The sequence below is a fragment of the Epargyreus clarus genome, unplaced genomic scaffold, assembly GCF_041222505.1.
Source record: "Epargyreus clarus isolate Ecla_fem2 unplaced genomic scaffold, WU_Ecla_fem_2.2 ptg000002l, whole genome shotgun sequence".
Lineage (NCBI taxonomy): Eukaryota > Metazoa > Arthropoda > Insecta > Lepidoptera > Hesperiidae > Epargyreus > Epargyreus clarus.
The window spans coordinates 1,992,505-2,019,971 of record NW_027332210.1 but is presented as its reverse complement, the minus strand read 5'-3'; the positions used below and the strand labels follow the sequence as shown (position 1 = coordinate 2,019,971).

The 27,467-nt window shown below is 36.7% G+C and overlaps 2 protein-coding genes across 5 annotated transcripts in view; one reads left to right on the top strand and one right to left on the bottom strand.

The window, feature by feature from the left end:
• Nucleotides 1-373: 373 nt before the first annotated feature.
• TAF1B (TATA box-binding protein-associated factor RNA polymerase I subunit B) lies at nucleotides 374-6,761 on the bottom strand. Its single transcript, XM_073077594.1, has 4 exons — nucleotides 6,492-6,761; nucleotides 5,195-5,407; nucleotides 4,506-4,662; nucleotides 374-3,786 (listed from the first exon to the last, which is right to left on the bottom strand). Exons 2-4 carry the CDS (start codon nucleotides 5,382-5,384, stop codon nucleotides 1,038-1,040), a joined length of 3,096 nt encoding a protein of 1,031 aa, XP_072933695.1. The 5' UTR covers nucleotides 5,385-5,407; nucleotides 6,492-6,761; the 3' UTR covers nucleotides 374-1,037.
• A 744-nt stretch (nucleotides 6,762-7,505) lies between these two features.
• Gprk2 (G protein-coupled receptor kinase 2) overlaps nucleotides 7,506-27,467 on the top strand; it is a 79,716-nt gene continuing 59,754 nt past the window's right edge. For all 4 annotated transcript variants that reach the window (XM_073077728.1, XM_073077711.1, XM_073077719.1 and 1 more), the window contains exons 1-2: nucleotides 7,506-8,027; nucleotides 23,814-23,909. In XM_073077728.1, coding sequence (XP_072933829.1) covers nucleotides 7,976-8,027; nucleotides 23,814-23,909 — 148 coding nt within the window. In that variant the 5' untranslated portion in view covers nucleotides 7,506-7,975. The remainder of the gene's footprint in view (nucleotides 8,028-23,813; nucleotides 23,910-27,467) is intronic.

Below are 27,467 nucleotides of genomic sequence, written 5' to 3'. Positions count from 1 at the left end.
ATAGGGCCGTGGGGTTCTGATGCCCGATCTTTTTTTAAACACCTGTCAAGGCGTCTGATCGAGTGCACCCACGACCAAAGGGCTGGCGCTTATCTCGGGCAAAGAATTAGTTTAGCTATTCAACGAGGTAATGTCGCCAGCGTTTTGGGGACTCTACCAAAGGACAGCAATTTGGATGAAGCTTATTATATATCATTTTTTTATAACTATTTTAAAATATGTTATATTTATTATTTTTGTATTTCTATTAGGTTAATATTGTTAATAATTTACTATGTAATTGACAATAAATAAATGATGCTAAAACTTAGGAAAAATATAATAATTAAAACTACAATAATAAACATAATAAATTTTATTTCGTATTATTACCTTTGAGATCACAATAATAAGCGTCATTTTTCAACACTGCTGTTATTAGACAGAAATAGGTGAGGCGGTGATGCCGCTAGAATCGAAATACAGAAGGTTCACCATCTTTTAAAACTTGAATATTAATTATATTTATATTTACGTAATTTGTATGATAACTGTACAAATAAATTAATTTACTTGACGCTTTACAAATAATGGTAAAAACGCACCCAGTAAACGCATTAGTAGAAGCAACATTGAAATATTATGTAGATATACGATACAAACATTTTAAAACAAATATGTTTATCAAACATAATTTAAATTTTAATATAATTAAACTTAACAATATCACCCATCCTAATTCACTTACAGATAATATACATAAAGTATATAAAATAATTATAGTTTTAGATGCACTGACGATATAACAACTACATAATAGGATAATAGTAGAGTCCACGCCAAACTACTAGTCCACTCCGAATATAGAAACGAGTCGCGTCGCAACAGCAAATTGTAGATATTAGTGGGACGAAGGCAGCGCGGGACCCTCCCAGTACCCTCCGCTGCTCTCGCCCGCGGATTGTGCGTTAGTGTGCCCTTACGTTACGGAGTATATGCTTACTAAACCTGCACGCAACAACTTCAGAGCGGACTAGAAGTTTAGCGCGTACTATAACTCAATAAGTTATGAGAACCTCCTCTATATTTTGCATGTTTCTGTAAAGGGAAAACATTGAACAACCAACAATAGAGGCACATTCGCGTAAAACAAGCACGAAACTTATAGGCAGATTTTCGTTCAGCTCTAAATCAAATTTTTTGGCCATATCCGTCGATCGTTCAACACAACGCGATCTGTAGTGTCTCACCCAGTAATTAAACTTCTCTATACTAGAAGAATCTTGTATTAAAGGTTCAAGAATTTCTTTCCTTCGTTCTTCTTTCTCCTTCTCGATATTGGATATATCTTTTAATGTACTTAAAGGTGTATCATCTTCGGAATCGCTCGATTCCTCAATATCAGCTATAGCATCGATTTTATTCTCATTTACAGCACATTTCTCGATATTAGCAAACTCTTCGATTTTTCTCTGTATTATTTTATCGATTTCAGGATCTTCTTCAATATTATCTAATGTTATATCAGTTGTATTTAAATCAGCCCCAAGCTTTACATAAAGTTGTTTTATATCATGCTCCTTTTCGTCGAAATTTGGATCGCTTTTTGTAAATAAATCTTCTATAGTTTCGTCTTGCCCACTTTCGTTTATTGTTTCACTGTTAAGATTTTGTTCATCTAGTTGTGATGCGTCCTGACTGTTTTCTGCAACATCATTTCCATCATTCACATTAATATCTGTCTGCGATTCTTCTGCGTTTAAAACAGACTCATTCAATTCCGTTTGATTATCAATATCGTTTGTTTCATTTAATTCATTCCCATCTACATTTGAATTATCTACAGCATCATGATCTACATGATCATGGCCTACATTCTCAAGAAAGGACTTAACTTGCTGCGAAACTTGATTTAAGGCATCTTTCTGTAAGCTACTATAGTAAGTTGATAATAAATGATTCACTGCATCTTTTGTTTCTCCTGGTTTAGACCTATTTACCGTTCTTTTTCTTTTCGGTTCACTTGACGATGCTTCATCGTTTATTAGATTTATTCTACGCTTTCTTGGCTCCCTTGTCGTACTCTCTTTTGGCACGGGTATTTTGTATTTCGTGCGCGCTAGTCCAATTAACTTTGTAATCATTCTTTCTCTATTAAAAAGATTTGGATTGAATCTTATTATAGGCGTTTCAGCCTCTTGGTGATTTTCTAATTCAATTTTGCTATCTGTCATACCGTGACCTTCAGTATCGATTTCAAAAACATTATGATTTATTTCCTCTTTAATTTCGTTAAATGTTGACGAAGGCACATCTTTGAAATTATCATCAAATATACTTTTTTCGTCGCCTAATTCCTCTATTGTTTCTAGTTTTTTATCTTCTGTGTACACGCTCTCATCGTTAATAGTAACGTGAGTCGCCTCGCTCTCAATAATAGAACTTTCTACGTTAGAATCGTAACCATGATCACTTTCTTTATCACTACTGTTTTCATTTTGGTCAAATTTTTTAACATGATCCACTGTTGGTGGCTTCGTTTTCAACCAGTTTTTGTTTTGACAATTCCTTACAAATACCATCGTGGTATCCCCTTCCTTTACATTAAGCGTTCCTATCACATGACTGTTGAAAACTTTCCCCGACTCACTAACACCTACAATTATATTTTCTGTATCACTCAAATATCTGTTTAGTTTCAAATGTTTAACAGCATATTTTAAAGAATATTGAGTAAAGTCTTCACTTAATAGCAGTCTTAAATCGGGATCTTTAGTTTGCTGAGCAATAACATTAATATAAGTTGACATTGGAGTTAAAGTCGCTGGAAACTCATCTTTAGGTATAACTGAAGCTTCTTCATTAGATTTGATTTTGTTCAAAATATCCATAGTCACATCATCACTAAGTTTTATATCTCGTGTCTTTCTTCTTGCTTCCAAATGTTCCATGAACATATAGTCATCTGTTACGGAGTTAAACTGTCTGGAAATAGGTAAATAGTTCTTACAAAGTATAGACTTTCTAAATTGTAAATGCTGACACCATTCTTTGAACGAAAACAACCTATCAGACGGTTCTGATAGCATACCTAATTTGTATGATTTTAAATAACTTTCTTCATCATTAATTTTATCAATCTCTTCTGATAACCGCAGTTCATAATCCCCATCGAGTCCAAAACACATTTTTAAAGCTACTAATATATAAGTCATACAAACGCCTTCATAATCTGGTATACGTACAAGACTCTTCTGAGTTATATAATCAATGTCCAGAAAATCTATTGGTATGTAGTGCATTAATGAAAAGACGAGATCTTTCACATCATCTGGTAGACACAATTCTTGAATATAATTCTTTACTATTTTCCTTAAATCAGGTACTAAAGGCACACCTAACTTTAGTCTTTTAAAACAAGTCATTGCCAACGCACGGATTGATATAGGACTATACTCCTTATCAACTAACACAAAGCTTTTCCAGTTCATTATTGCTCTAATATTCAACTCCTTAGGGGCAAACTTCATACAATTGTACAGACTTAGTCTACCTTCTCTTATAAACCTTAACAAATGAGATAATTGAATGTCACTTCTATCCAAATTTAATGCTACATACAATATTGCTAAAAGAGTTCCCTTTGTAACAATTTTTATGTCCCGTGAAAATTTGTCAGATTTGGATTTCTTTTTGCCCCTTGATTCTTCATCAGAATCATCATTACCACTGTCTTCTTTATCATCATCATCATTATCATTTTCATTTAAAGTGCTATCATCATAAATATCCAATTTACTTTTTGATCTGAAAAAAACAATGATTAATTAATTTATAATTAGTCCTACAGTTATATTTATCAAACAAGAAAAAGAAGCATGCCATGGACTAAATTTAGAAAAATTGGTGAACCAATTTTCACACCACACTCTTAGTAAGGAAGCAAAGAAAAATAAGAGAGACTAAGTATAAATTAAATGAAATTATGATTTTTAAATATGTAGACTTAAAGCTTAGCTTACTAAAATATATTGAATCCAAAACTTATGTGACTTTATTTTATTTCTTTTTGTAAATATTTCAAATTTGCGATTTAAAGTTAAGTCCTGTAAAGGTTACTCAATGTCGCTTATTAAGGATTGCCATCAAGCATTGAATCCTATGGGTGGACAGTGGACACTTATATCAAAATAATAAAGAATATACAGGGTGAATTTTTCAAATAGGCCTTCAGGGCCAAATCCGAAACTATAAGGATTAGCGAAAAATGTTGAAAGGAGTTACGAGGCCGATTTTGATAAAAACTAAAACTGCATCATTCGTTTTTTAAGATATCTTTTTCCTTAGCCGGGAATCGAACGAGTTCATTTTGAAAAAAATACACCCTCTATATTATTCCACTATCTGATAGTGTTGCTTATAAGGATCAAAATCTAGTAAGTAATGATAAATCAAAAATTCAAAATTTTAAATTCTGCATCTACTGGCAATTTTTTTCAAACTATGCTCAGCACTATACAACTTACTTCAAGTCATCCTTAGCTTGGAACGCTTTCACATATCTGGTCCAGATCCACAGAACCTTCATCTTGACTGATGGCTTCGCTCCCAGGGCTATCAGCTCATCCGTCAAACCTGCCAGGATGAAGTTGAAGATATGCCATTTGTGCCACTCGCTACTCACTGAAACAATGAAATAATTAAATTATTATAGTAGAATCTTTGAGGGCACTACCGTCACACCTAATTTTGCCCTATAACAGTTGTGTCAAGTGCTGTGTTCTGCTTTAAAGGAAGATATACTTCTGAGGTGTTCCAACTTAGTTCCTGGGGGTAGCAATGTATCTGTGGTCAATCTCAGTTTAAAATCTAATCATATAAGATTATGGTTGGTTATAGATGTCCATGGGCAACCGTAGGCACTTACCATCAGATGTTAAGCAAACCCATTTGCATTTATTTTAAATAGTTATAAAAAAGACTTTCCTCTATAAATACTTATATTAGTATGGTGGAGTATAGAGTTTACTCCTCATCCATTTGAGATTACGTCCTCACTTCATTTGAGAGAGACTTATGCCCAATGGGACAAAAAATTGCAATGAACCCACACACTATACAAACCACAAACTATTCAATTATACTTGTATCTTCATTTATATTGTCTGAAATAAATGAATAAATAAATAAAATAAAGGGCAAACAAACTACATACTTTCCACACCATCCTTCACAACAGTGGTGAACTTCCTCACAGTGGCGTGTGCGAAGGTGCCATCAGCCATGATTGTCTGCTCCACGACAGTCTCCCTGACGTTCACATCCTGAGTGCCACACTCCACGCAGTAGTAGAACCCGTCAACCAGGTTTACATCTGTTCCACCACATACATTGCATGGATCCATTTCTGTTGGATTCTGAAGAATTTCTGTGAGGGAATAATATGGTTTATTATTTATATATGTTTTGTAACAAATTGCATAAATCGTCATAGTTAGTCGTAGAACAAAGACAGATTTGACAAAAATTCGAAATTCACTTTTTATCTTATTTGGATAACATATCGTCTAAATATTATTACTGCATAAATGAAAAAAAATTATGTATCTTAGTTTCGAAATTAATCAGTCGGTAACGACGGATTTGAAATGTACTCATAGTAAATGACGTGTGTGAATAACTAGAAATGGCTGCCCTGTATAGTTTGGTATTTGTTAAATCCAACTTTGTTTTACGACTATGATGAAATAATAGAATTATATCATATCATCTTCGTTTTGTAAATTATATACTAAACCAATATCTAGTAATGTTAGTAGTTAGTTGTTAGTTAGTAATGCACATAGTTAAAGTTTGCTGTACTTATCTATTATTAAGACATTTAAAACATATCTTAAGGTTTAGTATTTAATCATTGTCAAACATGTAATCTTGTTGATAAGTCTAAATAAATAAATGAATATATATTTTGTATAATATGGAGTTGGTTACAGGTGGTAAGGGAGACATACTTTTTAACGTCGTTCCAGCTTAATCCTCAGGGGTAGCAGCGCATCTGTGGCCGACCTCAGGTAGGACTAGCTAATCCTATCTGGGGTCGATTACAGATGTCCATGGGCGGCAGTAGCCACTTACCATCAGGTGGACTGCATGCTCGTCTGCTACTCCTATGTTATATAAAAAAAAATGTTTATGAGCAGCAGTCACCACTTATCAGATGGACTGCATGCTCGGTTGCTAATTTAGTCTTATAAAGAAAGACTGAACATTCATGGTTCATAGGTTCATAATACTACTCTAGAGGCATCATCATTACACCTACCTTGTAAAAGCAGTTTTAAGCAATGTTTTATTCAGGTTTGAAAAAAAAGATACCCAGGTAGGAATTTGATACTATCTGAGGTTAGTTAATACAGATGTCCCTGGGCGGCTTATTAACAAATCAGATGGACCTCATCCCAATTTGGTACTTTGGTGCTATAAAGAAAAAATAATGATAAATCCTTACTTACGTAATATATGAAGTATTTTTTAGTACTAAGTGGAGAAGCCGCCGAAAACACCTTATACTTAAGCAAAGTATAGCATAAATTAACTTTTATTACATTTAAATAAATAAAGTAACAAACATTACATACACTTTCACTTATCACAATACGTGTTAACCTAAAATTTAATACTTTATTAAACTTTGTTCTAACCCAAGACCATTTTGCACTTGAGATTCATTTTATAAACTTTTAAAAACATTTAACACACGTGTCTGTCAAAGAAGAACAGCTGATATTAAAAGTAAAACATAAAAAAGTCACTTTGACAGGCCAACAAAAGCCAATAATTAAAATTATTTAACATTTTCCGTTTATTTTGCCTCTTTCTATAACATCTAAAATTAAATTCTGTATTTTTATATTCTCCATTATTAATATATTTTTTTAAGTGTTTCCTTTTCATAACGTTTCTGAACGTATCATTTTATATGCTATTTTGGCAGCATTGAGTGTTGACAAATAAAATATTGCCCTTATAAGAAAATTCTACTATGAGTGGTAATATAATGAGTATAAAAATAAAATAATTGTAATATTATTTTTTGCAGCTAACACGCCCATGGTGTGCTTGTCCACCAGAGTTGTGTATGGTATCCAAGCGATATACGAGGTTAAAGCAAAACTAATGAACGAAAAACAACCAATCCTATTGATGGATTTGACACAGAACCATAGCTTAACTTAAAGAAATTATAATAAAAACAAAATATCCGACTGTTTAAAAATATAGCCTATGTCACACCTAAAATTTAGAAAGATTTAATGGCACTTCATATCATGTTAAAATATGTTAAGGCATTGTTTGGGCTACAGGGCTACCGAAGAATAAGTAATTATATAAATAACATCCGTTCGAGAAACAGGTTACACTATCAAAAATTTTGCGTAAATGACAAATATTATTAATAAGTATAATTCCAATACTGTAAGTATACTTTTCATTCATATTTATTTCTCATATATTTACAGGGTAGATATTAACATGAACATTTGGTAGTTTACAAAAGCGCGACATGGCAACTGGATCGCTACCGAACCTTGTGGTAATTTGTTGCGAGCGTTTCTCTACGTCAATAACTCGTTGCAATATCGGGGCGTGTTCTCTGCTGGCGCTTGCTGAAAGAAACCGACCGGCTAACCGTGTGCCCAGCCTCCCGGAGCGAGGGAACCGCTGTATGAGCTAAACAAATTATGCTAGTACTGTTACGATCAGTCACACCCTCTTGAACTCAGTTGCGTGTTAGTTTCTACGGTCGCGTACGGTTTGTGTGGTTGTTTACTGTTTACCAGCCAGTGGACCTATGGTGTATAGTGTTGAGTTCTGTGTAAGATCGCGCGTTGTTCATTGATGGGCGGATATCCGAACGCTGCGAGCGCGGCAAAGCGGCCGCTACAGCGAGTCTCTTCTCGGAGGATCTACAGTAAAATCCGCCACACTGGAACTGATGGAATTAGAAAATATAGTAGCGAACACAGTCTACTTGAAAGCGAGAGAGGGTACGTTGATTTACAATTGAAATTAGCCGTAGGAATTATTCATGAGGCAGGATTCTACATTCAAAATGCTATACGTGTTTACCGTGTGATTGGTAAACACGAACAGTGCGTTGACCCACTAATCGTGTTCGATATTTAAAATACTTTTATCTTCGTAACATTATTATGCGTAATTGTCTCTCAGACGTAGTATTTATTAGTTGTATATTTTTCAAATGTATTACTAAGAATTGCTTTATGTCAAATATACATAAAATATTTAATTTTGGAATAAACTAAATGTATCACTAATCACGTAAAAGAGTATTTTTTAAGATTGATATATTATTTACTTTTCATAACATACAATAGTTTTGTAACTATATATCACATATGCTTCATATATAATTCATAAATAATCATGGTAAGATTCCTTGTGCATCACATTATGGAGGTTACAGAGTATATCATACTTACCATATAATTCTATACTATATATATTCTCATACAAACAATATGAAACAGGAATTTACATCCAGTGTTTGTATTATTCCCATCAGGAAGCAATTCTATGCTAACATGAATAACATAATCCTTATAAACAAAATACTAAAACATGTGGTCATATAGGATCCACTTTACCTCATAACTGTTATAAAAAAAAGGAAAATAACCAATAGGTTATAAGAAACATTGTAGGACGTACTACATCAAGTTTCCAAAAGTTGATAAAACTTCACAAATAAAATTTCACTTATTGCTTTATAAAGAGCTATCTCCTTTTATTACCCTACAGCATATCGACAACGAATTGTCAATAACTCGTAACTCAAAAAACTCTACTTTACAAAAGAAGAAACGCTACTTTAAAAAGACATAGACTGTATTGGCCATACTTTAATATTTTGCTATTAAGCTGGACTACGCAAGTTAACGAAATAAGCCGATCTGTCTTTGCAACGTTACGCTCCCTTAACCGGCTCAGGAACTTTTTACCTGTGGCTACTAAAAAATATTTAATTCAGACCCTAGCTCTCCCCATAATAGATGATGCTGATGTGTGCTACACTGACTTAAATGAGGATCTTCTCAATAAGCTAGAACGTCTTATCAACTATTCTATACGTTTCATTTTCTGTCTACGTAAATTCGACCACATTTCCTCTTATCGTCGCCAACTTAAATGGCTTCCAATTCGTGAGCGTAGACAGTCTCGTGTACTAAACTCTCTTTTTTCTATTCTTTTCGATCCAGTTTCTCCAGAATACCTGAATTGTAAATTCAGGTATCTCTCGGATTCCCATGAGCGGCAGCTCCGTTCCTCAGCTTCTCTTGCCCTTGCTTTTCCATTACACCGCTCTGGGTTTATATCAAACTCTTTCACGCTCCAGTCCATCCGTTTTTGGAACTCTCTCCCTGAGGCTATCAGAAGGATGAAATGCAGGACTTCTTTTAAAAAAGGAGTGCATGGTCACTATATGAATCAACTCTTGTATTAATTTTTCTAGTCTTTCCTTCTTATTTATATCTGTGTATGTATTTTAGAACCTTACGTCACTTTTCCTTTTCCTTCTCGTATTTCTTCTTTCTCTTACATATTGTTTCTTATGCTTTCATTTTATAACGTATTTTTGTTTTTCTTTTCTTTTATTGTTGTACCGCTTTTATTATTTTCTGCACAGCCCAAAGGTTGGCTGGGAGATAATGCTTTTAGCATTAAGCCCGCCTTTTGTTCCACAATTATGTTTTGGTTCAATAAAGCATAAATAAATAAATAGTATAAATATAAAAATAAAACTTGAAAATTATGCTTTCTACACTCAAAACCTCATGCTAGGATTCTATGTCATGGGTGTCATGAACAAAAAGACAAATACACACATCCAGACTGAAAATAAATTCTTTAAGTTAGACTTTTGTCTGGCCTGGGATCAAACTTTGAACCTACTGCGTGTCAGATCATTAACACTACATCACACACTTTGTCACCTTTTAAACTGGAGATTAAGCTGAAAAGATAGAGCCCTGTTTATGAGTAAAATTTTACTCCTAAAATAATTTGTTATTTAATTTTAACCAGTAATTATTACAAAAACAAATAGCCTACTGCTAAGCTTATGTTTTTCCATCATTGAAATGAACCTGACGACACCTCAATTGTTAAAATCCGTCAAACCGTTTGGACTGGGTATGCTAAAGAATGAGACCTATATACTTACATACTTACTCTCGAAAAACATTACCCTCTGCAATTAGTTCATCATCAACCCATTACTGTCCCACTGCTGGGCACGAGTCTCCCCTCAGAATGGGAAGGATTAGGCCATAGTCCACCGCGCTAGCCAAGTGCGTATTGGTAGACTTCACATACCATTGAGTTTTTTTTATAAATCTCTCAGGTATGCAGGTTTCCTCACGATGTTTTCCTTCACCGTTTAAGCAAGTGATAATTAATTTCTAATGCAATTATTTAAAAAGAAAATCCGTGCATCAACGCGCACGGCAGAGTTGTACGGAAGTTTGTTATAAATAATAATAACTTATCTACACGTTGTTGTTTCCTTGCGGTTCATGGAAGGAGCGTCGAGGTCACAGGAAACCAATGAATTCATGTAGGTACTCGTGTTACGGTATTTCCAATTTCAGAAAATTTATTTTAAGAAATCGCGGAATTTCGCAATCTATATGCGTTATATACCTATTTATAACACTGAATTTAAATAATGTTTTGTTGAACACGTTGGAAGATTTTAAATATTTACTATTCAATATCTTGAAATATTTAGTAACCAATTATGGTGCCAATTGGCATACATCTCTCTCATTATGGTAGTATTTGAAAATTAGGCGCCGAAAAAAATGGTCGTCAATTTGGTAGGCAAAAATGTATATGGCCATGAAAAATGAACAGAAATGGTATATTATGAAGTTTTTGGCGAAAAAAGTCATTAAAGCACGGCAGAAAGATTACACACAAAATAGCTCAGGGAGTCGGAGGTAAGGTTCCAAAAAGACCTGCAGGCCAAAGGAGAGTTGTCCCTGTAGTTTCGGGACAAGAATAGGGCTACGGTATCCCCTGCCTGTCGTAAGAGGCGACTAAAAGGGGGCTTCCGGGGTTGCGGGCGGCAAGAGTGGGTAGCTCGAACCGCCCGGTAAGCGACCCCGGGAAGGGCGGCGGTATGTGTGGTCGCATACCGTCGTACGCACCAGACGGTGTGGCGAGCGTCAAGCTCACCTGGGCAGAGCCCGACGGGGCAACGCGCTAAGAGGACTCCGGTTGCGTTCCTTTGGAGATCCCGGAGCCCTCTACGCAGCGCCGAGGACGGCCACCGGGGGGGTTTTAGTGCGGTAAAAATCCCACATAACCCTGCGTCGCTCCCACGGCGCCGGGTACCTTTTGAAGGTTTCCCCCTCGTAAACAAAAAAAAAAAAAAAAAAAAGGCCAAAGGAGAGTGTTGCGGGTTGCCGACCGTTGGTTTATTCCCTTTATTAAAACTTAATCAATCCAAATGATGCCTACCAATGTCTAGTATAAAGTAATAGTAGTATGAAGTATAGCCCAAGACGCCGACCATATGCGTATTGTAACCTAACCATCTAACCACTCATAATCAATTAATTAAAATTAAATTTACACGCGTTGTGCGTTTCGTATAGAATCTGAACGTAAATAATATGAGCTCGTAGGCGTTTGGCGGAGCGACGGTATGACCTTTGATAACTAATCTATTTAGGGTTGGTATTAGTCGTGCACTCACTCATATCTCCCACCAGAGGATGTCGTAGGCGACTGGCGGATTAGAACCAAGGGAAGGGCAGCTGGGTGTTCCTAAGTCGTGCTTCAAAGTGGGTTATAACGAGATGTGAAGGGGGAAGGGTTTAGCATAAAAGGGCGGCGTTGAAGCTTTTTACCCTTCAAACCACATAGATTACGGAAACAGTTGACACTGCTGTTATAAGAAAGGAATTGCCACTGGAATCAAACCATGCAGGGCTATAACTTTTAGGTTTACTATGACTAAACTTCCCGTTTTAAAAGCCCTTCGTTTGGTAGTGGACTTACTGTTTTTGTCTTAGGGCTATGGTCTATTTGGGACTCGAATTACTAAATACTTTGAAGGTGGTAGAACCCTTTGTGGTTCGACTCCGGCGGCACCACCGCAACACCTATTTCTACCTAATAACTGCAGTGTTAGGTGCTGCTGTGTTCCGGTTTGAAGGGTGTGGTAAGGGAGAAAGACTTTTCCGAGGCATTGCAGCTTAATCCTCAGGGGTAGCGGCGCATCTGTGGCCGACCTCAGGTAGGAATATCTAATCCTATCTGGGGTTTATTACAGATGTCCATGGGCGGCAGTAGCCACTTACCATCAGGTGGACTGCATGCTCGTCTGCTACTCTTATATTATATAAAAAAAATACACTTAGGGCATCAAAATAACAGAGTTTAATGTGGTATGACCCTTTGAAGTTCCACTCCGGAAGCACCACCGCCACATCCATTTATGCCTTATTTTAATATTAGCATTCCTTGTATCGATATCTAGAATTATCGCTCAGATGTCTGTCTGCCTCCCCCGAAATAAAACCCGAAATGCTCATCCTTACAGTTACTGGAAGTAGAGAGACTTTTCCAGAGGGTTTAAACTAAGATTTATTTCTACGCCGCAAAGCTATTTTGTAGGCAAATTATGAAGAACGTCTAATAATTTCCCTCCGAAATATGTAAAGATATTTGACAAACTTTCGAACACTGTTTATCTTTTCACGAGTGAATGATTTGACGGTGTAAGCATCTTGTAAGTATATGAATAAATTTTGAAAGCTCTGTAAGAATAGGTAATTTATGCATACATAATATGAATAAGCTTTTCGTGTCTGTACATCGAATATATTTCGAGATTAACGAAAAGCAATTTCTATTATGTTTCGATTTTTTGTCTCTTTGTTTGTGTGTTTGAAATCGCACCAGACTAAAAGTACTTAATCGAATTCAATGGATTAACAATATAATTACTAATTACACATAGTCCACATTTTAACTTAAAATGTTCTTTATTTAATTAAAATCGATCTACTTTATCGAAAGTTTAGTTTAATCGACACCTTAAATGTTAAGCCGTCAAGCCGTTTGAGCTGCAGAGCTTGCTAAAGAATGAGACATGCATACGCTCCAAAAAATATTGCCCTCCACAGCCACATGAAACATTACCGTTCACTATAAAAAACAATAATAATTTTATTATGCATCTTTTGACAAAATCGCTAAGGCTTTTTTTATTTTTTTTATAATATAGGAGTAGCAGACGAGCATACAGTCCACCTGATGGTAAGTGGCTACTGCCGCCCATGGACATCTGTAATCAACCCCAGATAGGATTAGATATTCCCACATAAGGTCGGGCACAGATGCGCCGCTACCCCTGAGGACTAAGCTGGAACGCCTCGGAAAAGTCTGTCTCCCTTACCACACCCTTCAAACCGGAACACAGCATCGCCTAACACTACTGTTATTAGGTAAAAATAGGTGTGGCGGTGGTGCCGCCGGAGTCGAAACACAAAGGGTTCTTCCACCTGGTAAATATCACAGGCGTGGTAAGTACTTACTTTAATCTTAAACGCAAACTTAACATAATTTACAATGTAATCCTATACATTCGAGTAACACAGAAGTAAGGATATTGAATATCAATGCTGATATCAATATTCCGAGCATGGCAAGCGAACAATTCTCATGCGTCTATGAAATTATTTTTCTAGAACAATCGACTTTGAAGCATACGCATATGTCTGGAATTATTTAATGTATGCAAAACTGAGACTAGGCGAGACTACATGCTTGAATGCTTGATTCAAAGTACTTTTTAGGGTTCCGTACTCAAAGGGTAAAAATGGAACCCTATTACTAAACTAAGCTGTCTATCCGTCTGATACAGGGCTCTATCTCCGGAACCGTGAATGCAAAAATAGTGTACTCTAGCCAAAACTATTGGCTATGCTAACTATGCTATTAGCTGTACGTTTTTTATGGTTCCGTACCCAGAGGGTAAAAACGGATTCCTATTACTAAGACTTCGTTATCTATCCATTTGTCACGGGGCTCTATCTTCGGAATCGTAGTAGATAGACACTTGAAATCTACCAGTGGCCGCTATAACAATAAATACTTAAAATAAAAAATAATGAAGATATTGGTGGTACGGAATCCTCCATGTGCAAGTTCGACTTGCACTTGGCCAATCCTTACTTCCTTACTAATATTATAAATCGGAAAGTAACTCTGTCTGTCTGTCTGTCTGGTTGTCTCTTCTTCACGCCCAAACCACTGAACCGATTTTAATGAAATTTTGTACAAAGATACGCTGAGATCCGAGAAAGAACATAGGATAGTTTTTATCCCGGAAATCCCACGGGAACTAGGGATGGCGATCTAAGATCGATTAATCGGAGAATCGATCTTTTGGACCTAAAACATGAATTATTTTAATCGATATTAGTAAGGATTGAATCGTAAACTATGCATTTGATCAAGTGATGATCTTTAGCAAAGTTGAAGGTACGAATTTTTAGTTTTATGTACGAGTATGTTAGTATGTTATATTATTTTATCTTAAACGCGGGCGAAGCCGCGGGCAAAAACTAGTTATTTTATAATATTGTACAAAGTATACCTGATGCTAAGGCTACTGCTGTAAGATCAAGAGTCCTAAGGTTGGCCACATATACGTTGGTATCATCATCAACCCATTACTGTCCCTTTACTGGGCACGGTTCTCCTCTCATAATGAGAAGGATTAGGTCATAGTCCACCGCGCTGGCTAAGTGCGTATTGGTAGACTTCACATACCTTTTGGGTTTTTTTTATAAATCTCTCAAGTATGCAGGTTTCCTCACGATGTTTTCCTTCACCGTTTAGCAAGTGATAATTAATTTCTAATACGCACATAACTTTGAAAAATCAGAGGTGCGTGGCCCCTCGATCGAGAGGCCGAGTTTCTTAACCACTAGGCTATCACTGCTATTTGTTAGTCACGTTGGTATCCCTGAACGCTTATTCGGTATGCCTCGGGATAAGTATCTCTCTTCAGACACAGACTTTTCGAACTAGATGTTGATGTGGAAACAACTTCCTCCTGTCGTATTCTCGGAGCGCTATGATATCGGGCTCTTAAAAATAGGCGAAAAAACTTTTCCTTCAAAGCCGGAGATACATTGACGGCTCCTCTGGTGTTTCAAATATCTATGGGTGGCGGTGACTATTTTCCATCGAGTAGCCCGTTTGCTTATCATTAGGTTCAAGAATAAAAAAGACCAAAGCAGTAACACTGCTGTTATAAGGCAGAAATAGGTGCGTCGATGATGCCGCCGGAGTCGAAACTCAAACTCAAAGTTCTATCATTTTTTTTGTATTATAGGAGTAGCAGATACAGTTCAGATTCAGTCCACCTGATGGTAAGTGGCTACTGCCGCCCATGGACGTCTGTAATCAACCCTAAATGGGATTGGATATTCCGGCCTGAGATCGGCCATAGATGCGCTACCCCTGAGGACTAAGCTGGAACGCCTCGGAAAAGTATCTCCCTTACTACACCCTTCAAACCAGAACTCAGCGTTTAAGACTGCTATTTAAAGTTGCATAGTATTTAATAGCCCACGTTAGACACAAAGGGCTTATCGTATTTCCCCTCTTATCACTTTCTAGTCTACCGTTTTCGTTTCACGTAAACCACTTAAGATAAAATGCCACTACGTAAAGGTCACGTGACCGGGACTTTAGTAATAGGTTACGTAGGTTAAATCTAAAAGTCCCTGTAGTCTCGGGAATAGAATAGGGCTACGGTATCCCCTGCCTGTCGTAAGAGGCGACTAAAAGGGGGCTTCCGGGGTTGCGGGTGGCAAGAGTGGGAGCTCGAACCGTCCAGCAAGCAACCCCGGGAAGGACGACGGTATGTGTGGTCGCATACCGTCGTAAACACCAGATGGTGTGGGAGGAAGTGCTCCCCCAGGGTAGAGCCCGATCGGGGCATTGCGCTCGGAGGACTCCGGTTGTGTTCCCTCGGAGATCCCGGAGTTCTCCAACAAGCGTTGAGGACGACCACCGGGGGGTTTTAGTGCGGTAAAAATCCCACATAACCCGGCGTCGCTCCCACGTCGTCGGGTACCTTTTGAAGGTTTCCCCCTCGTAAACAAAAAAAAATAAAGGTTAAATCTAAAAAGTTTTTTTGTGTCATCCCTAGATTGTGTAAGAGTGAAAAGTATCTAATTTAATCTATAATATAAAGTATTATAAATACTGTAAAAGGTTCGTAAAAATAGGTTCAGTCGACATTTCAAGTGGTAGGGAGTAATAGATAAATAATATTTGTGTAATAGATAAATTGAAGGAGTGATATAGGCTTTATTTTCAAGCAGTCGTATTTTCTATTTAATATTAATACTACTAGTTATTTTTACAAACATGAGTTTTAGACTTTCGATGATAGACTCGGCTAAAAGTCTAAAACTCACTTCAAAGAAAATCAAAAATCCTCGCGTAGGAGTATTATTCGCATTTTAAATATTGTATTACGTACCAATTTTTTTCTAATCGTTTTGGATCCTTTATCATAATAATAAAATTGCCGAAATAGAGCCGAGAGACTAAAAGTATACATTTTTTGTAACTCCTACCAAAATGGAATATTTAATTAGAAGGCCTTTGTCTCGAAATTTCTTTTCTGTTGGAAAATAACATCATAAAACGTTTGTGGGGATTATTTAAATTGCTTGTTTGCTTATTTTGTGAGAGAACTGCGTTTGTGCCGTGGCGTTGCTTTTGTTATTTTTTTAAAGGTATTCATGTTCTTCTCTTCAAATATAGAAGTTGATAGTTCTTGTTACGAGTATACAGTCCACCTGATGGTCTAATCCGTCCTGGATATAGACACTTGCTCGCAACAACTTCAGAGCGGACCAGCAGATTGGTGAGGACTATAAGTGGCTACTGCCGCTTAAGGGCATCTGTAGTCAACGCCTAGATAAGGATTCCTACCTTAGGTTGACCACAGATGTCTTCATACCTCTGAAGACTAAGTATAAACGCTACGGATAAGTGTCTAACAATTAAACACTACCAAAAGATTTACGAAAATTCATTTTTAAAAGGAAGTTACAGAAAAGAAGAGACAAGAAAAAAACACCCACAGTCCGCACACACATGCATCAAAATCTATAGTTATACTAGCTGACCCGGCAAAAAAATGTTAAGGGTGAACAACCCTTATCACTTAGGGGGATGAAAAATAGATGTTGGCCGATTCTCATAGATACCGGATAAGCACAAAAAAATTCATCAAAATCGGTCAAGCCGTTTCGGAGGAGTATGGCAACGAAAACTGTGACACGAGAATTTTATATCTATAGTTATATAATATCTTGGTCTGATATCGAACCCGGGACCCTCTGAGCAATGACGTCTTATGCCACTGTGGTTTCATCTTAATGAATTTCCAATTAATAACCGCTACATTATTAATTACATATTACATAAATGATTCAGTTGCCACCCATTACAATGTAAGCAGTGGGCGTAGATTACAACAACAACAGTTAAACAGGATATTGTTTGTTGTAACGGCGTTGCTAACTGACGTTTGAGTGGTAGGTATGCTAGATTAGGTAGGACTAGGTTGTGGCTGCGGTTTTGGTCTAGACGTTTTATACAAATAAATGTTATATATAAAATTCTCGTGTCACAGTGTTAGTTACCGTACTCCGCCAAAACGGCTTTACCGATTTTCACCAAATTTTATATATATTTTATGCATATACAGTAGGTCTGAGAATCGGCTACTGTCTGTTTTGTATACCGCTAAGTGATAAGGGTTGTTTACCCTTAACATTTTTTTATTTATATGGCAACATGTTTGCCGGATCAGCTAGTAACAAAAAATATTTGTCTGTAATGTCCAAACAGCTTTTTTATTAAATTCGTATAAAAGTGTTAAATTGCTTATATAAAACAAATGGTTTTTAAGTTTAGTCTGTCTCTCTGTTTGTTTTGTCTATTTCCGAAAAGCGGATCAACTTTATGAGAAGTAACTTGGCTATTTATATTTTAATAAAGAATTAATTTTTTGCGCAAAAGTATTTAATTTTATAAACGCGGGAAACCAGGGGCAGTTGCAGGGGCAGGAGAAACCTTGAAGTTAATACAGTAGAAAAACTGATGTATACCTGTTTACTTGATAGTGGTATCAATGAAATTAATTAATAACGAGCATCAGTAATACGTAAATGGAAGTCTTAAGTGGTACAAATTTACGAAAATAATGTCCGAAGTAATTCGCCAAGTACGAGTCGAACTCGCACATGGAGGCTTCTGTACCACCAAATGTTCATTATTAGGGTTCCATACCCAAAGGGTAAAAAACGGAACCCTATTACTAAGACTTCGTTGTCTGTCCGTCTGTCACAGGGCTATATCTCCGGAACCGTAATATATAGATTTTTACAGAGAATGCATAACGGTGGCCGCTATAACAACAAATACTAAAAATATTATTCGATCTAACTGTTAAACCGTACTAGGAAGACGGTTGAAATTTTTACAGGGTTCCGTTTTTATCCTTTGGGTACGGAACCCTAAAAAGGAAGTAATGTTAGAACCAGTATGGTTCGACTAAGGAGATACCGCCGCCACATCTAGTTCTAGTGTTAAGCAGTTAGTCCGCGTAAAACTGCTAGTCCGCTCTGAATATAGAAATGAATCGCGTCTCCATAGCAAATTGTATGACTGACTACACCTGCTCGCAACTCCTTCAGAGCGGACTAGCAGTTTGACGGGGACTATAACAGGTGTAGATGCCGGCTGTCTTACATAAAGCCGTCTCAGTCCTCAGATGTGAACACATCTGTGATCGACTTCAGGTACAACCCTTGTCCTATGTGGAGTTGTTACAGATGTTGTAGTGTGGAGCTAAGGCTATCTAAATATAAATAACTCAAAGGTGACTGACTGACGTAGTGATCTATCAACGCACAGCCCAAACCACTGGACGGATCGGGCTGAAATTTGGCATGCAGGTAGATGTTATGACGTAGGCATCCGCTAAAGGATTTTGATCAATTCTACTCCCAAGGGGATAAAATAGGGGATGAAAGTTTGTATAAATCTTCTTAGTTAATAATATTACTTCGTAACGCGAGCGAAGCCGCGGGCAAAAGCTCGTCTTATATAAGGATGCCTTAGCTCCACACTACATGTCCATGGGCGGCTTTACTACATAGTGGACTAGATCCTCATATATTACTTCAATCTTATTAAAAACACTACATTTTTCTATCATACAATAACTTATTACTTGTATGTTTTATTAGCGTTCGTACATAAATAATCATTTAATTGGCACACGGTAATTAGTTTCACACCGCAGACTGTAATATTGAAATTTATTTCTACCATAAATTGTGGATCTTGGTCTAATGAAGTTTGTTGCGCTGCTTCCGTCCAGTCGGGTAATTAGGAGTTTTATAAAATGTCTGAGATTTAATAGTAGCACCTGAATCTGCTTTAAACTTTTGTCATTATGAGTATTAGTATTACATTATGTGGAAATAAAAATAAAATAAACCGACAATTTGTAAAGCGCGTACAAGAGTATACGTATCCGTTTTTAGGGTTCCGTATTCAAATGGTAAAACGAAATCCTATTGCTAAGCCTCCGCTGTCTGCCCATCTGTCACGAGGCTCTATCTCTAGAACCGTAATAGATAGACAATTAAAATTTTCACAATTCGTTTACTTCTCTGTGTGCTATGGTAACAAATACCAAAAAAAAAGTCTGAGGTGTCACATGTGACACCCGATTGGAACAAAGTTAAAAAAAACGATCAATAAGTTGTGTTTAAATAAGACTTGTACGCTTAATGTTAGCAGACGTGCGCCTCGCGTGGCTTGTCATTGTCAAGAGAGAGAGAGAGAGACCGAATAAGTCGAATCCTGTATTCGGCCTGCCTCCCCTCCAAGCGCTACGCACTATAGCAAAAGTGTCGTGAGGATTTTTCGTGACGCTCGCCTAGCCCCTTACCCAGCGTACCGCGCGATAAGGAACATCATTCCAATAAATTAAAATGGTGGTAAGGAATCCTCCGTTTGCGAGTTCTTCTCGCACTTGGCCAATTATTTCTTTATTTATAAACATAGAGCTATTTCCAAAAAAACATCATCTTCAGATAAATAAGTTTTTTCTCAGAAACGCTTAGAACATACAGTCGTAGGGATTTAGGGATGTGGGAAAAGGTCACACTGAATTTATCGGGGTCATAAATAGATTGGACCTTCCCTTATATTTATCGGGACATAAATACTTTCCCTTGCCCTATCGGAACGTTGGGGCGTTTTTTCTACAGCCCTTCTCGTCTCCTTTAGCCCTTATTTTGTTGAGATATTGTTTGCTGAAAATATTTTTTCGCTGGAAATTAGATAGGGCTCATAGCGTTTTCAAATAATATATCTAGAGATACTGTTTTTTAAATTCAATATTTGTTAAATACTTCGGCCAAACCTTGAAATTGGCAAAATTTTTGTCTTCGGCCACAATTTAGATTCGGTCAAATTTTCGGACACAAGTCTTCGGATTTGATCAAATCTTCGCATTTTATGGCCGAAGTCGAATTGGAACGATTATATGAGAAACATCAGTAGCTAAAGATACTCCAGCTTAAATTTAGTAGTAATAATAATAATAAATGGTAAATTGACTGTCTATGTAAAGTGACTGCTTAAAACATAATGAATGTACCTACAATAATATTACAAATCCATTCTATATTACCACGCTTTTATTAGCTTGACCTGTACGTATGTATGTAACGGAATCTTTGAACTCTATTTTTACCCACTTCGAATTTAAAATTTTGAACACTTATCAAGAACACTTGTCATAGACAATACATGATTTTAATAATTTTGTCCCATTCTCCTCATCAAGATAGTCAGGATAACGATTTTAGCGTGGTTTTTAGTTTTTAAACTATAATTATTCATTTTTATTTTGCTACTATGCTACGTCATAGGGCCGCAAACCTATCATGAACACGTCTACGTAGATATAGTAATCTCATAGTAACCGTTAAGATTATTTATTATCGTGATCCGTTTGATATTATAATTTTATGATATCGATCGATTTATCTACTACACTCCCCGCATAATTTTATCACGACCACCTAGAAGTTTTATAGTAGTACTTGTTAACTTTCTTTACTTTAACTAGGTATTTTTTCTTTGATAAATATTATCCATTCCCAGTATATTTATAGATTTTTAAACGAGTTTCAAATTAGAATATAAATCGAATCTACAAAATGATATAGAATTTTATTGTAACGTTTATTTGATCTGAATCAAAAAATCAATGACATCAAACAATATTTATTTCCCTACAAAATGTTATATAACGGACAATGATCAAAGCCACCCTTTGAGCGTTTTATTGCTTGTGTTGGGTGGCTCCATTCCAAAGCATGCTTTTAAAAGTAGACTTATCTGGCTTCCAGGCTTCCAGTGCCTTTAGCTTTTTTGCAAATTAAAAGAGGCGGTACGGGACCGAAAATTTGCCAATGACAGTGCGATGAAGGCGGCCGTAGAAAAAAATGTTGATGAGCATATGATGATTTCTATAAATGAATTAAAAGCGTTATATTCACCATGTGAAAAATATTTCTTACTCGAGGAAGACTATATTTAAAAATAAGATTTTTAAAACGTAACGTTTCTTTTAATTAGGAAGAGAACCTTAGGAAGAGAACTTATCAACCGACCCTCGTATGTCTAATTTTTGGAAGGCTCTACAGCCGAAACTCATATAAGCAGTGATACACCAATGCTTTGTTAACATTACTTATTTGACGGTGGTAGAACCCTTTGTGGTTCGACTCCGGCGGCACAATATAACAGCAGTGTTAGGCGCTGCTGTGTTCCGTTTTGAAGGGTGTGGTAAGGGAGACATACTTTTCCGAGGCGTTCCAGCTTAGTCCTCAGGGGTAGCGGCGCATCTGGGGCCGACCTCAGGTAGGAATATCTAATCCTATCTGGGGTTGATTACAGATGTCCATGGGCGGCAGGAGCCACTAACCTTCAGGTGGACTGCATGCTCGTCTGCTACTCCTATATTATTAAAAAAAAACATTAACAATAATAGAGGGCAAACGTATAACATTTTTGATGTCGGAATGATGAAATAATCCTAATAGGTAATTAATCTATACTATCGCGTCTGATAGTGAAACAATAGCCGGTGACGCAATCGGTAATTGTTAAACGATTATCGAATCGACATATTATTGTCCGGTTAGATTAATCTATTGAAATATTAGGCTGCACTATTATATATTTATCAGCGACCTAATACTTTGCTCACGAATATCATCTCTCAATTTGACATAACAAAAGATATAGGAATTGAAATATAGATATAGATTGAAAAGGGAAGGGTGTGTGGTAGACTGTGTTATGTATGAGGCAACCATCTAGTAAACAAGAGTAGCGACGTACTGTTATGCAATCTTTAAAAAAGACTACTTCACACCACAACACTTTTATTCACTAACGATTTTGCCCGCGGCTTCGCTCGCGTTACGAAGTAATATTTTCATCCTCTTTTTTATCCTCTTGGGGGTAGAATTGATCAAAATCCTTTCTTAGCGGATGCCTACGTCATAACATCTACCTGCCTGCCAAATTTCAGCCCGATCCGTCCAGTGCTTTGGGCGGTGCGTTAATAGATCACTATGTCAGTCAGTCACCTTTGAGTTATATATATTTAGATTATTAATAAAAAAAAACGGATCATTATAGAATAAACTTAATTCCCAAGTTTTTTAGCGAAGTGACTATTACGCACGGCGCGGCGTCCAAGATCTAATGTCCTTTTTAATTAACGCAATATGGGAATAAATAATTATCCCTGATTAGGCATTTTACAGTGTGGAGAACCACTGCATTGAGGCTTGGTGATCCAGCATTATTACAACAGACATAAGGGCCATAACAGTCGGTATCATGGAATCTATGATCGGCTTGAGATAGAACCTGTCTACAGGGAGTTGATTACAGATGTCATGGATTACTGTGACACCACAAGTGATATTAGAATCGACACAAAGGTATCGAAAAGAGAGACATACGTACATGTTACAAATTTAGTTATAAATGTCAACATTTTACATTAGCCTACCTACTATATCTTAAATTCTATTGAATAATACACTTGCCTTACCTTCGAATGTTTCATTCATATTCACACTCATTCTGTCAGACATATGTTCACACACACACACACACACACACACACACACACATACACACATACACACACACACACATACACACACACACACACACACACACACACACACACACACACACACACACACACATACACATATTATAATAATATTTATAATTTTTTTTGTATGCAATTTTCTATTTGTGTTCATTGGATATTTTTTGCCGAATACATTATTTTCTTTCTTTCTTCTTCTTTCAAAAGGGAAGGGTGTCAACGCATTTGTGATCGGCTTCAGATAGAACCTATGTTCTATATGGAGTTGATTACACATGTCTAGGACATAGGAAATTATAACTTCCTTCTGTCTCATTTCTTTTTTGCTGTCAAAATATTTCAGAAACTATTTGTATTTCAACTTTATATTTTTTTATTCTTTACTGTTATAAAAGATCTCTTGTGAATATTCTTTACAGCCTATGTATATAATTCGTATGTTAGTATTATATCACATTTGTAATGTATGTTTGTTTGTCCACAGGCGGTTCCGATAGCAATAAGGGAAAAAGCAAGAAGTGGCGTAAAATCCTCCAGTTCCCACACATATCGCAATGCTTATATATAAAAACAAAGATAGGTAAGTCACCACCATATTTACTTGCATGTACCACCAAGGCCTTTAGAAGTCCACTGTTATACATGATCTTTCCTTAGAAGACTTTCGTTAAAATAATTGTGAATGCAGTGAAATTCACTGATTATTTACGATCTTAGAAAATAAGCTACTTTTAATATCGGCGATTCGCGTCTTAATTATTGCATCAAAGCTGTATCACGATATGGCAACTTGTGGCTTTCGGTCGCGGTATAGATGGGCAGCTAAAAGTGATGCCGATGGTAAAATAACACAACCAGGGATCCTTAACGACTGTTTCTTGTACGAAAATAAACGCATGATATGAATTGAAGGACGTAAATAAGAGTTTTTGAGTGAAGTGAATAATAGTTTTGTTAGAATGTAGGTTTCATATTCTTAGGAGTGGAGGAATTTAATTTAAAATTTTTGATATTTCCATATCAATCAGGGTAAGTTTAAAATGTCATAATGAAAGTACATGAAAATTGGGTACAAAATTATTTATGAACAAACAAGACTTTGGGTTAAATAAAACATTTTTCGGAACACAACACAATTCTCTCCTCGTTAATTAAGGCTCTTCAATTAGACGCGGGTATACTAATTCGGTTTTTGCGTTACAAATTGGACGTTCTTAATTTTTAATGACGGCGAAAACGAAACCGTGAAAGTTTTAATTGATAAGCCTCCTTGCGGCATTGTTTAACGAGTTAATTAACACTTTATTGTACTAATATAAAGATTCATAAATATATTTCGAGGCGGGACACCTGTAGAGTATTTTAGTGCGTCATTTTAAATGTGGTAGATTTTGGTGTATACCGGAGGCACCACTGCCAAACCCATTTCTGTCTAATGACAGCATTGTTAAGCGCTGCTATCTGTTATTTTTTATATTCCTGAATAAAGTATTTTCTTTCTTTCTTTCTTTCTTTCTTTCTTTCTTTCTTTCTTTATAATATTGTAGGAGACTATTATGCAATCCACCTGATGGGAAGTGGCTACTGCCGCCCATGGACATCTGTAATCAACCTCAGATAGTATTCACCGCTACCCCTGAGGACTAAGCTGGAACGCCTCGGAAAAATATATCTCCCTTACCACACCCTTCAAACCGGAACACAGCAGCGCCTAACAGCGCCTGCTGTTATTAGGTAGAAATAGGTGTGGCGGTGGAGCCGCCGGAGTAGATCCACAAAGAGTTCTACCACTTACAGAATTGTTCTGATTTAAAGCATGACATGGGGTTTATTCAAGACGTTTCATATTAATCTTCATGAAAAGCAGCGCGGCTCTGTCAGGATTCAGGAACTGAAACTATAGAAAGTTGTTTACAGTTGTCCATAAAAGTGAACTGCTCGCTCAAATCCCAGGGACCACTGATTTTTCAATGTTATGTGTGTGTTAGAAATCAATTATCACTTGTATTAACCGCAAAGGAAAACGTCGCGAGGAAAGGTTTCCTTAGTTCGTATACTCATGAAGTTACATATACGCCAGAGTTCTTAATAAACGCAAAATTTCTCATAGGTTTACTAAAGTCTATCTATTCGTAAAGGGGCAACGTGAAGGACTAGGGCTAGCTGACTCAGACCTCTTACCCAGCAGTGGGACTGCATGTTTGTTACTTTGAATCGGAAGCTACCGTACGTTAAAAACATTTAATTAAACTCGATTCCCATTACAATGGACGGAGGGATTATATTTAACTTCCTAACACTGAAACATTAAACGGCCGTGTTCAACGAATATAATACAAAATGTGTCGTATCCACTCGACTAACGACGCAACAAGTCATCTACAAACAGAAATAGTTCTGTCCCGATGTTCGTCTGTCGCAGAGTCACTAATGTGTAGAAGTGTCATGGAAATGTTGTAAGGATTTGACATTATGTGTAGACAGATGTCTGCTCTACTACACGTCAAAGAATGTTTCCTTACATGCTTGAAAGTACTTTAAATGCACTTTGTACTTGTAATAAAAACTGATGACATTTATCAAAGGTTTATGGATTTACACATCTGCACTTGGTCAGTTTAATGGGTCCGAATCAGTGGTCGGCGACATTTTTGGAAACAAGGATCACATAGTAATTAAATGAAGCCCTGACCGGCCAGAATTGACGAAAAAAAAATGTAAAGAAAAATTAATTTCTGACAATTTTTGTCACAGAGAACTCGCTCTACTAGACTACTACTACTACAGTTGAGCTCAGCAGTAGTATAGAAATTGCTTGATGATGTATACATTACTAGTAGTATGCATGTCATATCTACGTCCTTTCTATTTATTGTCAATTCTGTGGTCTGTCACATCTGCTTATGAGCGTTAAATGTGTTGTTGACATTCGGTCAACGAATTTATCCCTAGGGAGCCTACATCCCCATATTTGTACTTTGAAATACGTACGATGTTATAAAAATAGTTTATGTATTACACTTAAATAAAAATATCCTCCACCTTTTTGGAGTTGGTCGAAAATGGGAGTGACAGCTTGTGGGTTTGATAAAGTGGCCTTTCTAAAGTTGAATATAATTACTATTTAGATGTAAAAGTAGCTAACGAGTTGGCATTCCATGTGATGGTAAGTGGCAACTGCTGCCCATGTACCTACATCTCCTATACTCTACACTCCTACACTCTCCTATACTCCTATACCTGCGGTTGGCCAGGTGACAGGTGCGTTGCTACCCCTGAAGACCAAGTTGGTATGTACCTTGGTTAAGTGTCCCTCTTTACCACCAAGTGGCAGAAATGTGTGTGGCGGTGTTTATCGGTGTTACGGATAAAGTCTTATCTCCTACATTCTCAGTTGCTTTTCTATGTAATATTTAATTTCTTATTGACATAGATTATTTAATTATAGGCATTTCTTATTAATTCTTAAATGTTATAATTTTACTTTCAGCTGTTACATAAATGTTTTATTCTATTTAATAATTAAGTCACCTGTATTATGTAATTGAATTTGACATGTTAATTAGTGTAAGTTATTCATGTATCGTTCTAATTAACAATAAATAAATGGGCGGCAGTAGCCACTTACCATCAGATGGACAGCATGCTCGTTTACTATTTTTATGATATTAAAAATGAAAATTGAACCCTCAATGTCCCTGAATCCTGTCTGCGGAACCCTTTGCGACACTTGGCTACTTTTTACATCAACAGACGATGACAATAATTAATCGTCGACCATCGACTGGTAGCTCTGATAAGATATTAATCGACAACCCGAGATCGGAGATCTGTCGGCGATATACGGTATGTGAGATATGTTACATCCGTATTCCTGTGTACAACGCCGATGATTATCAATTGAATCAATTAAAAAAATTAGGTAAGGTTTTTAATGTGTATTAGCGCTGAATGAATTTTTATATATTTTCTATATACCTGATACAGGAGTAGCAGACGTGCATGCAGTCCACCTGATGGTAAGTGCCGTTACTGCCGCCCATGGACATCTGTAATCAACCCGAGATAGGATTAGGTTCCTACCTGAAGTCGGCCACAGAAGCGGAGTCGGAGTCGGCGCCGGAGTCGGCGCCGGCGG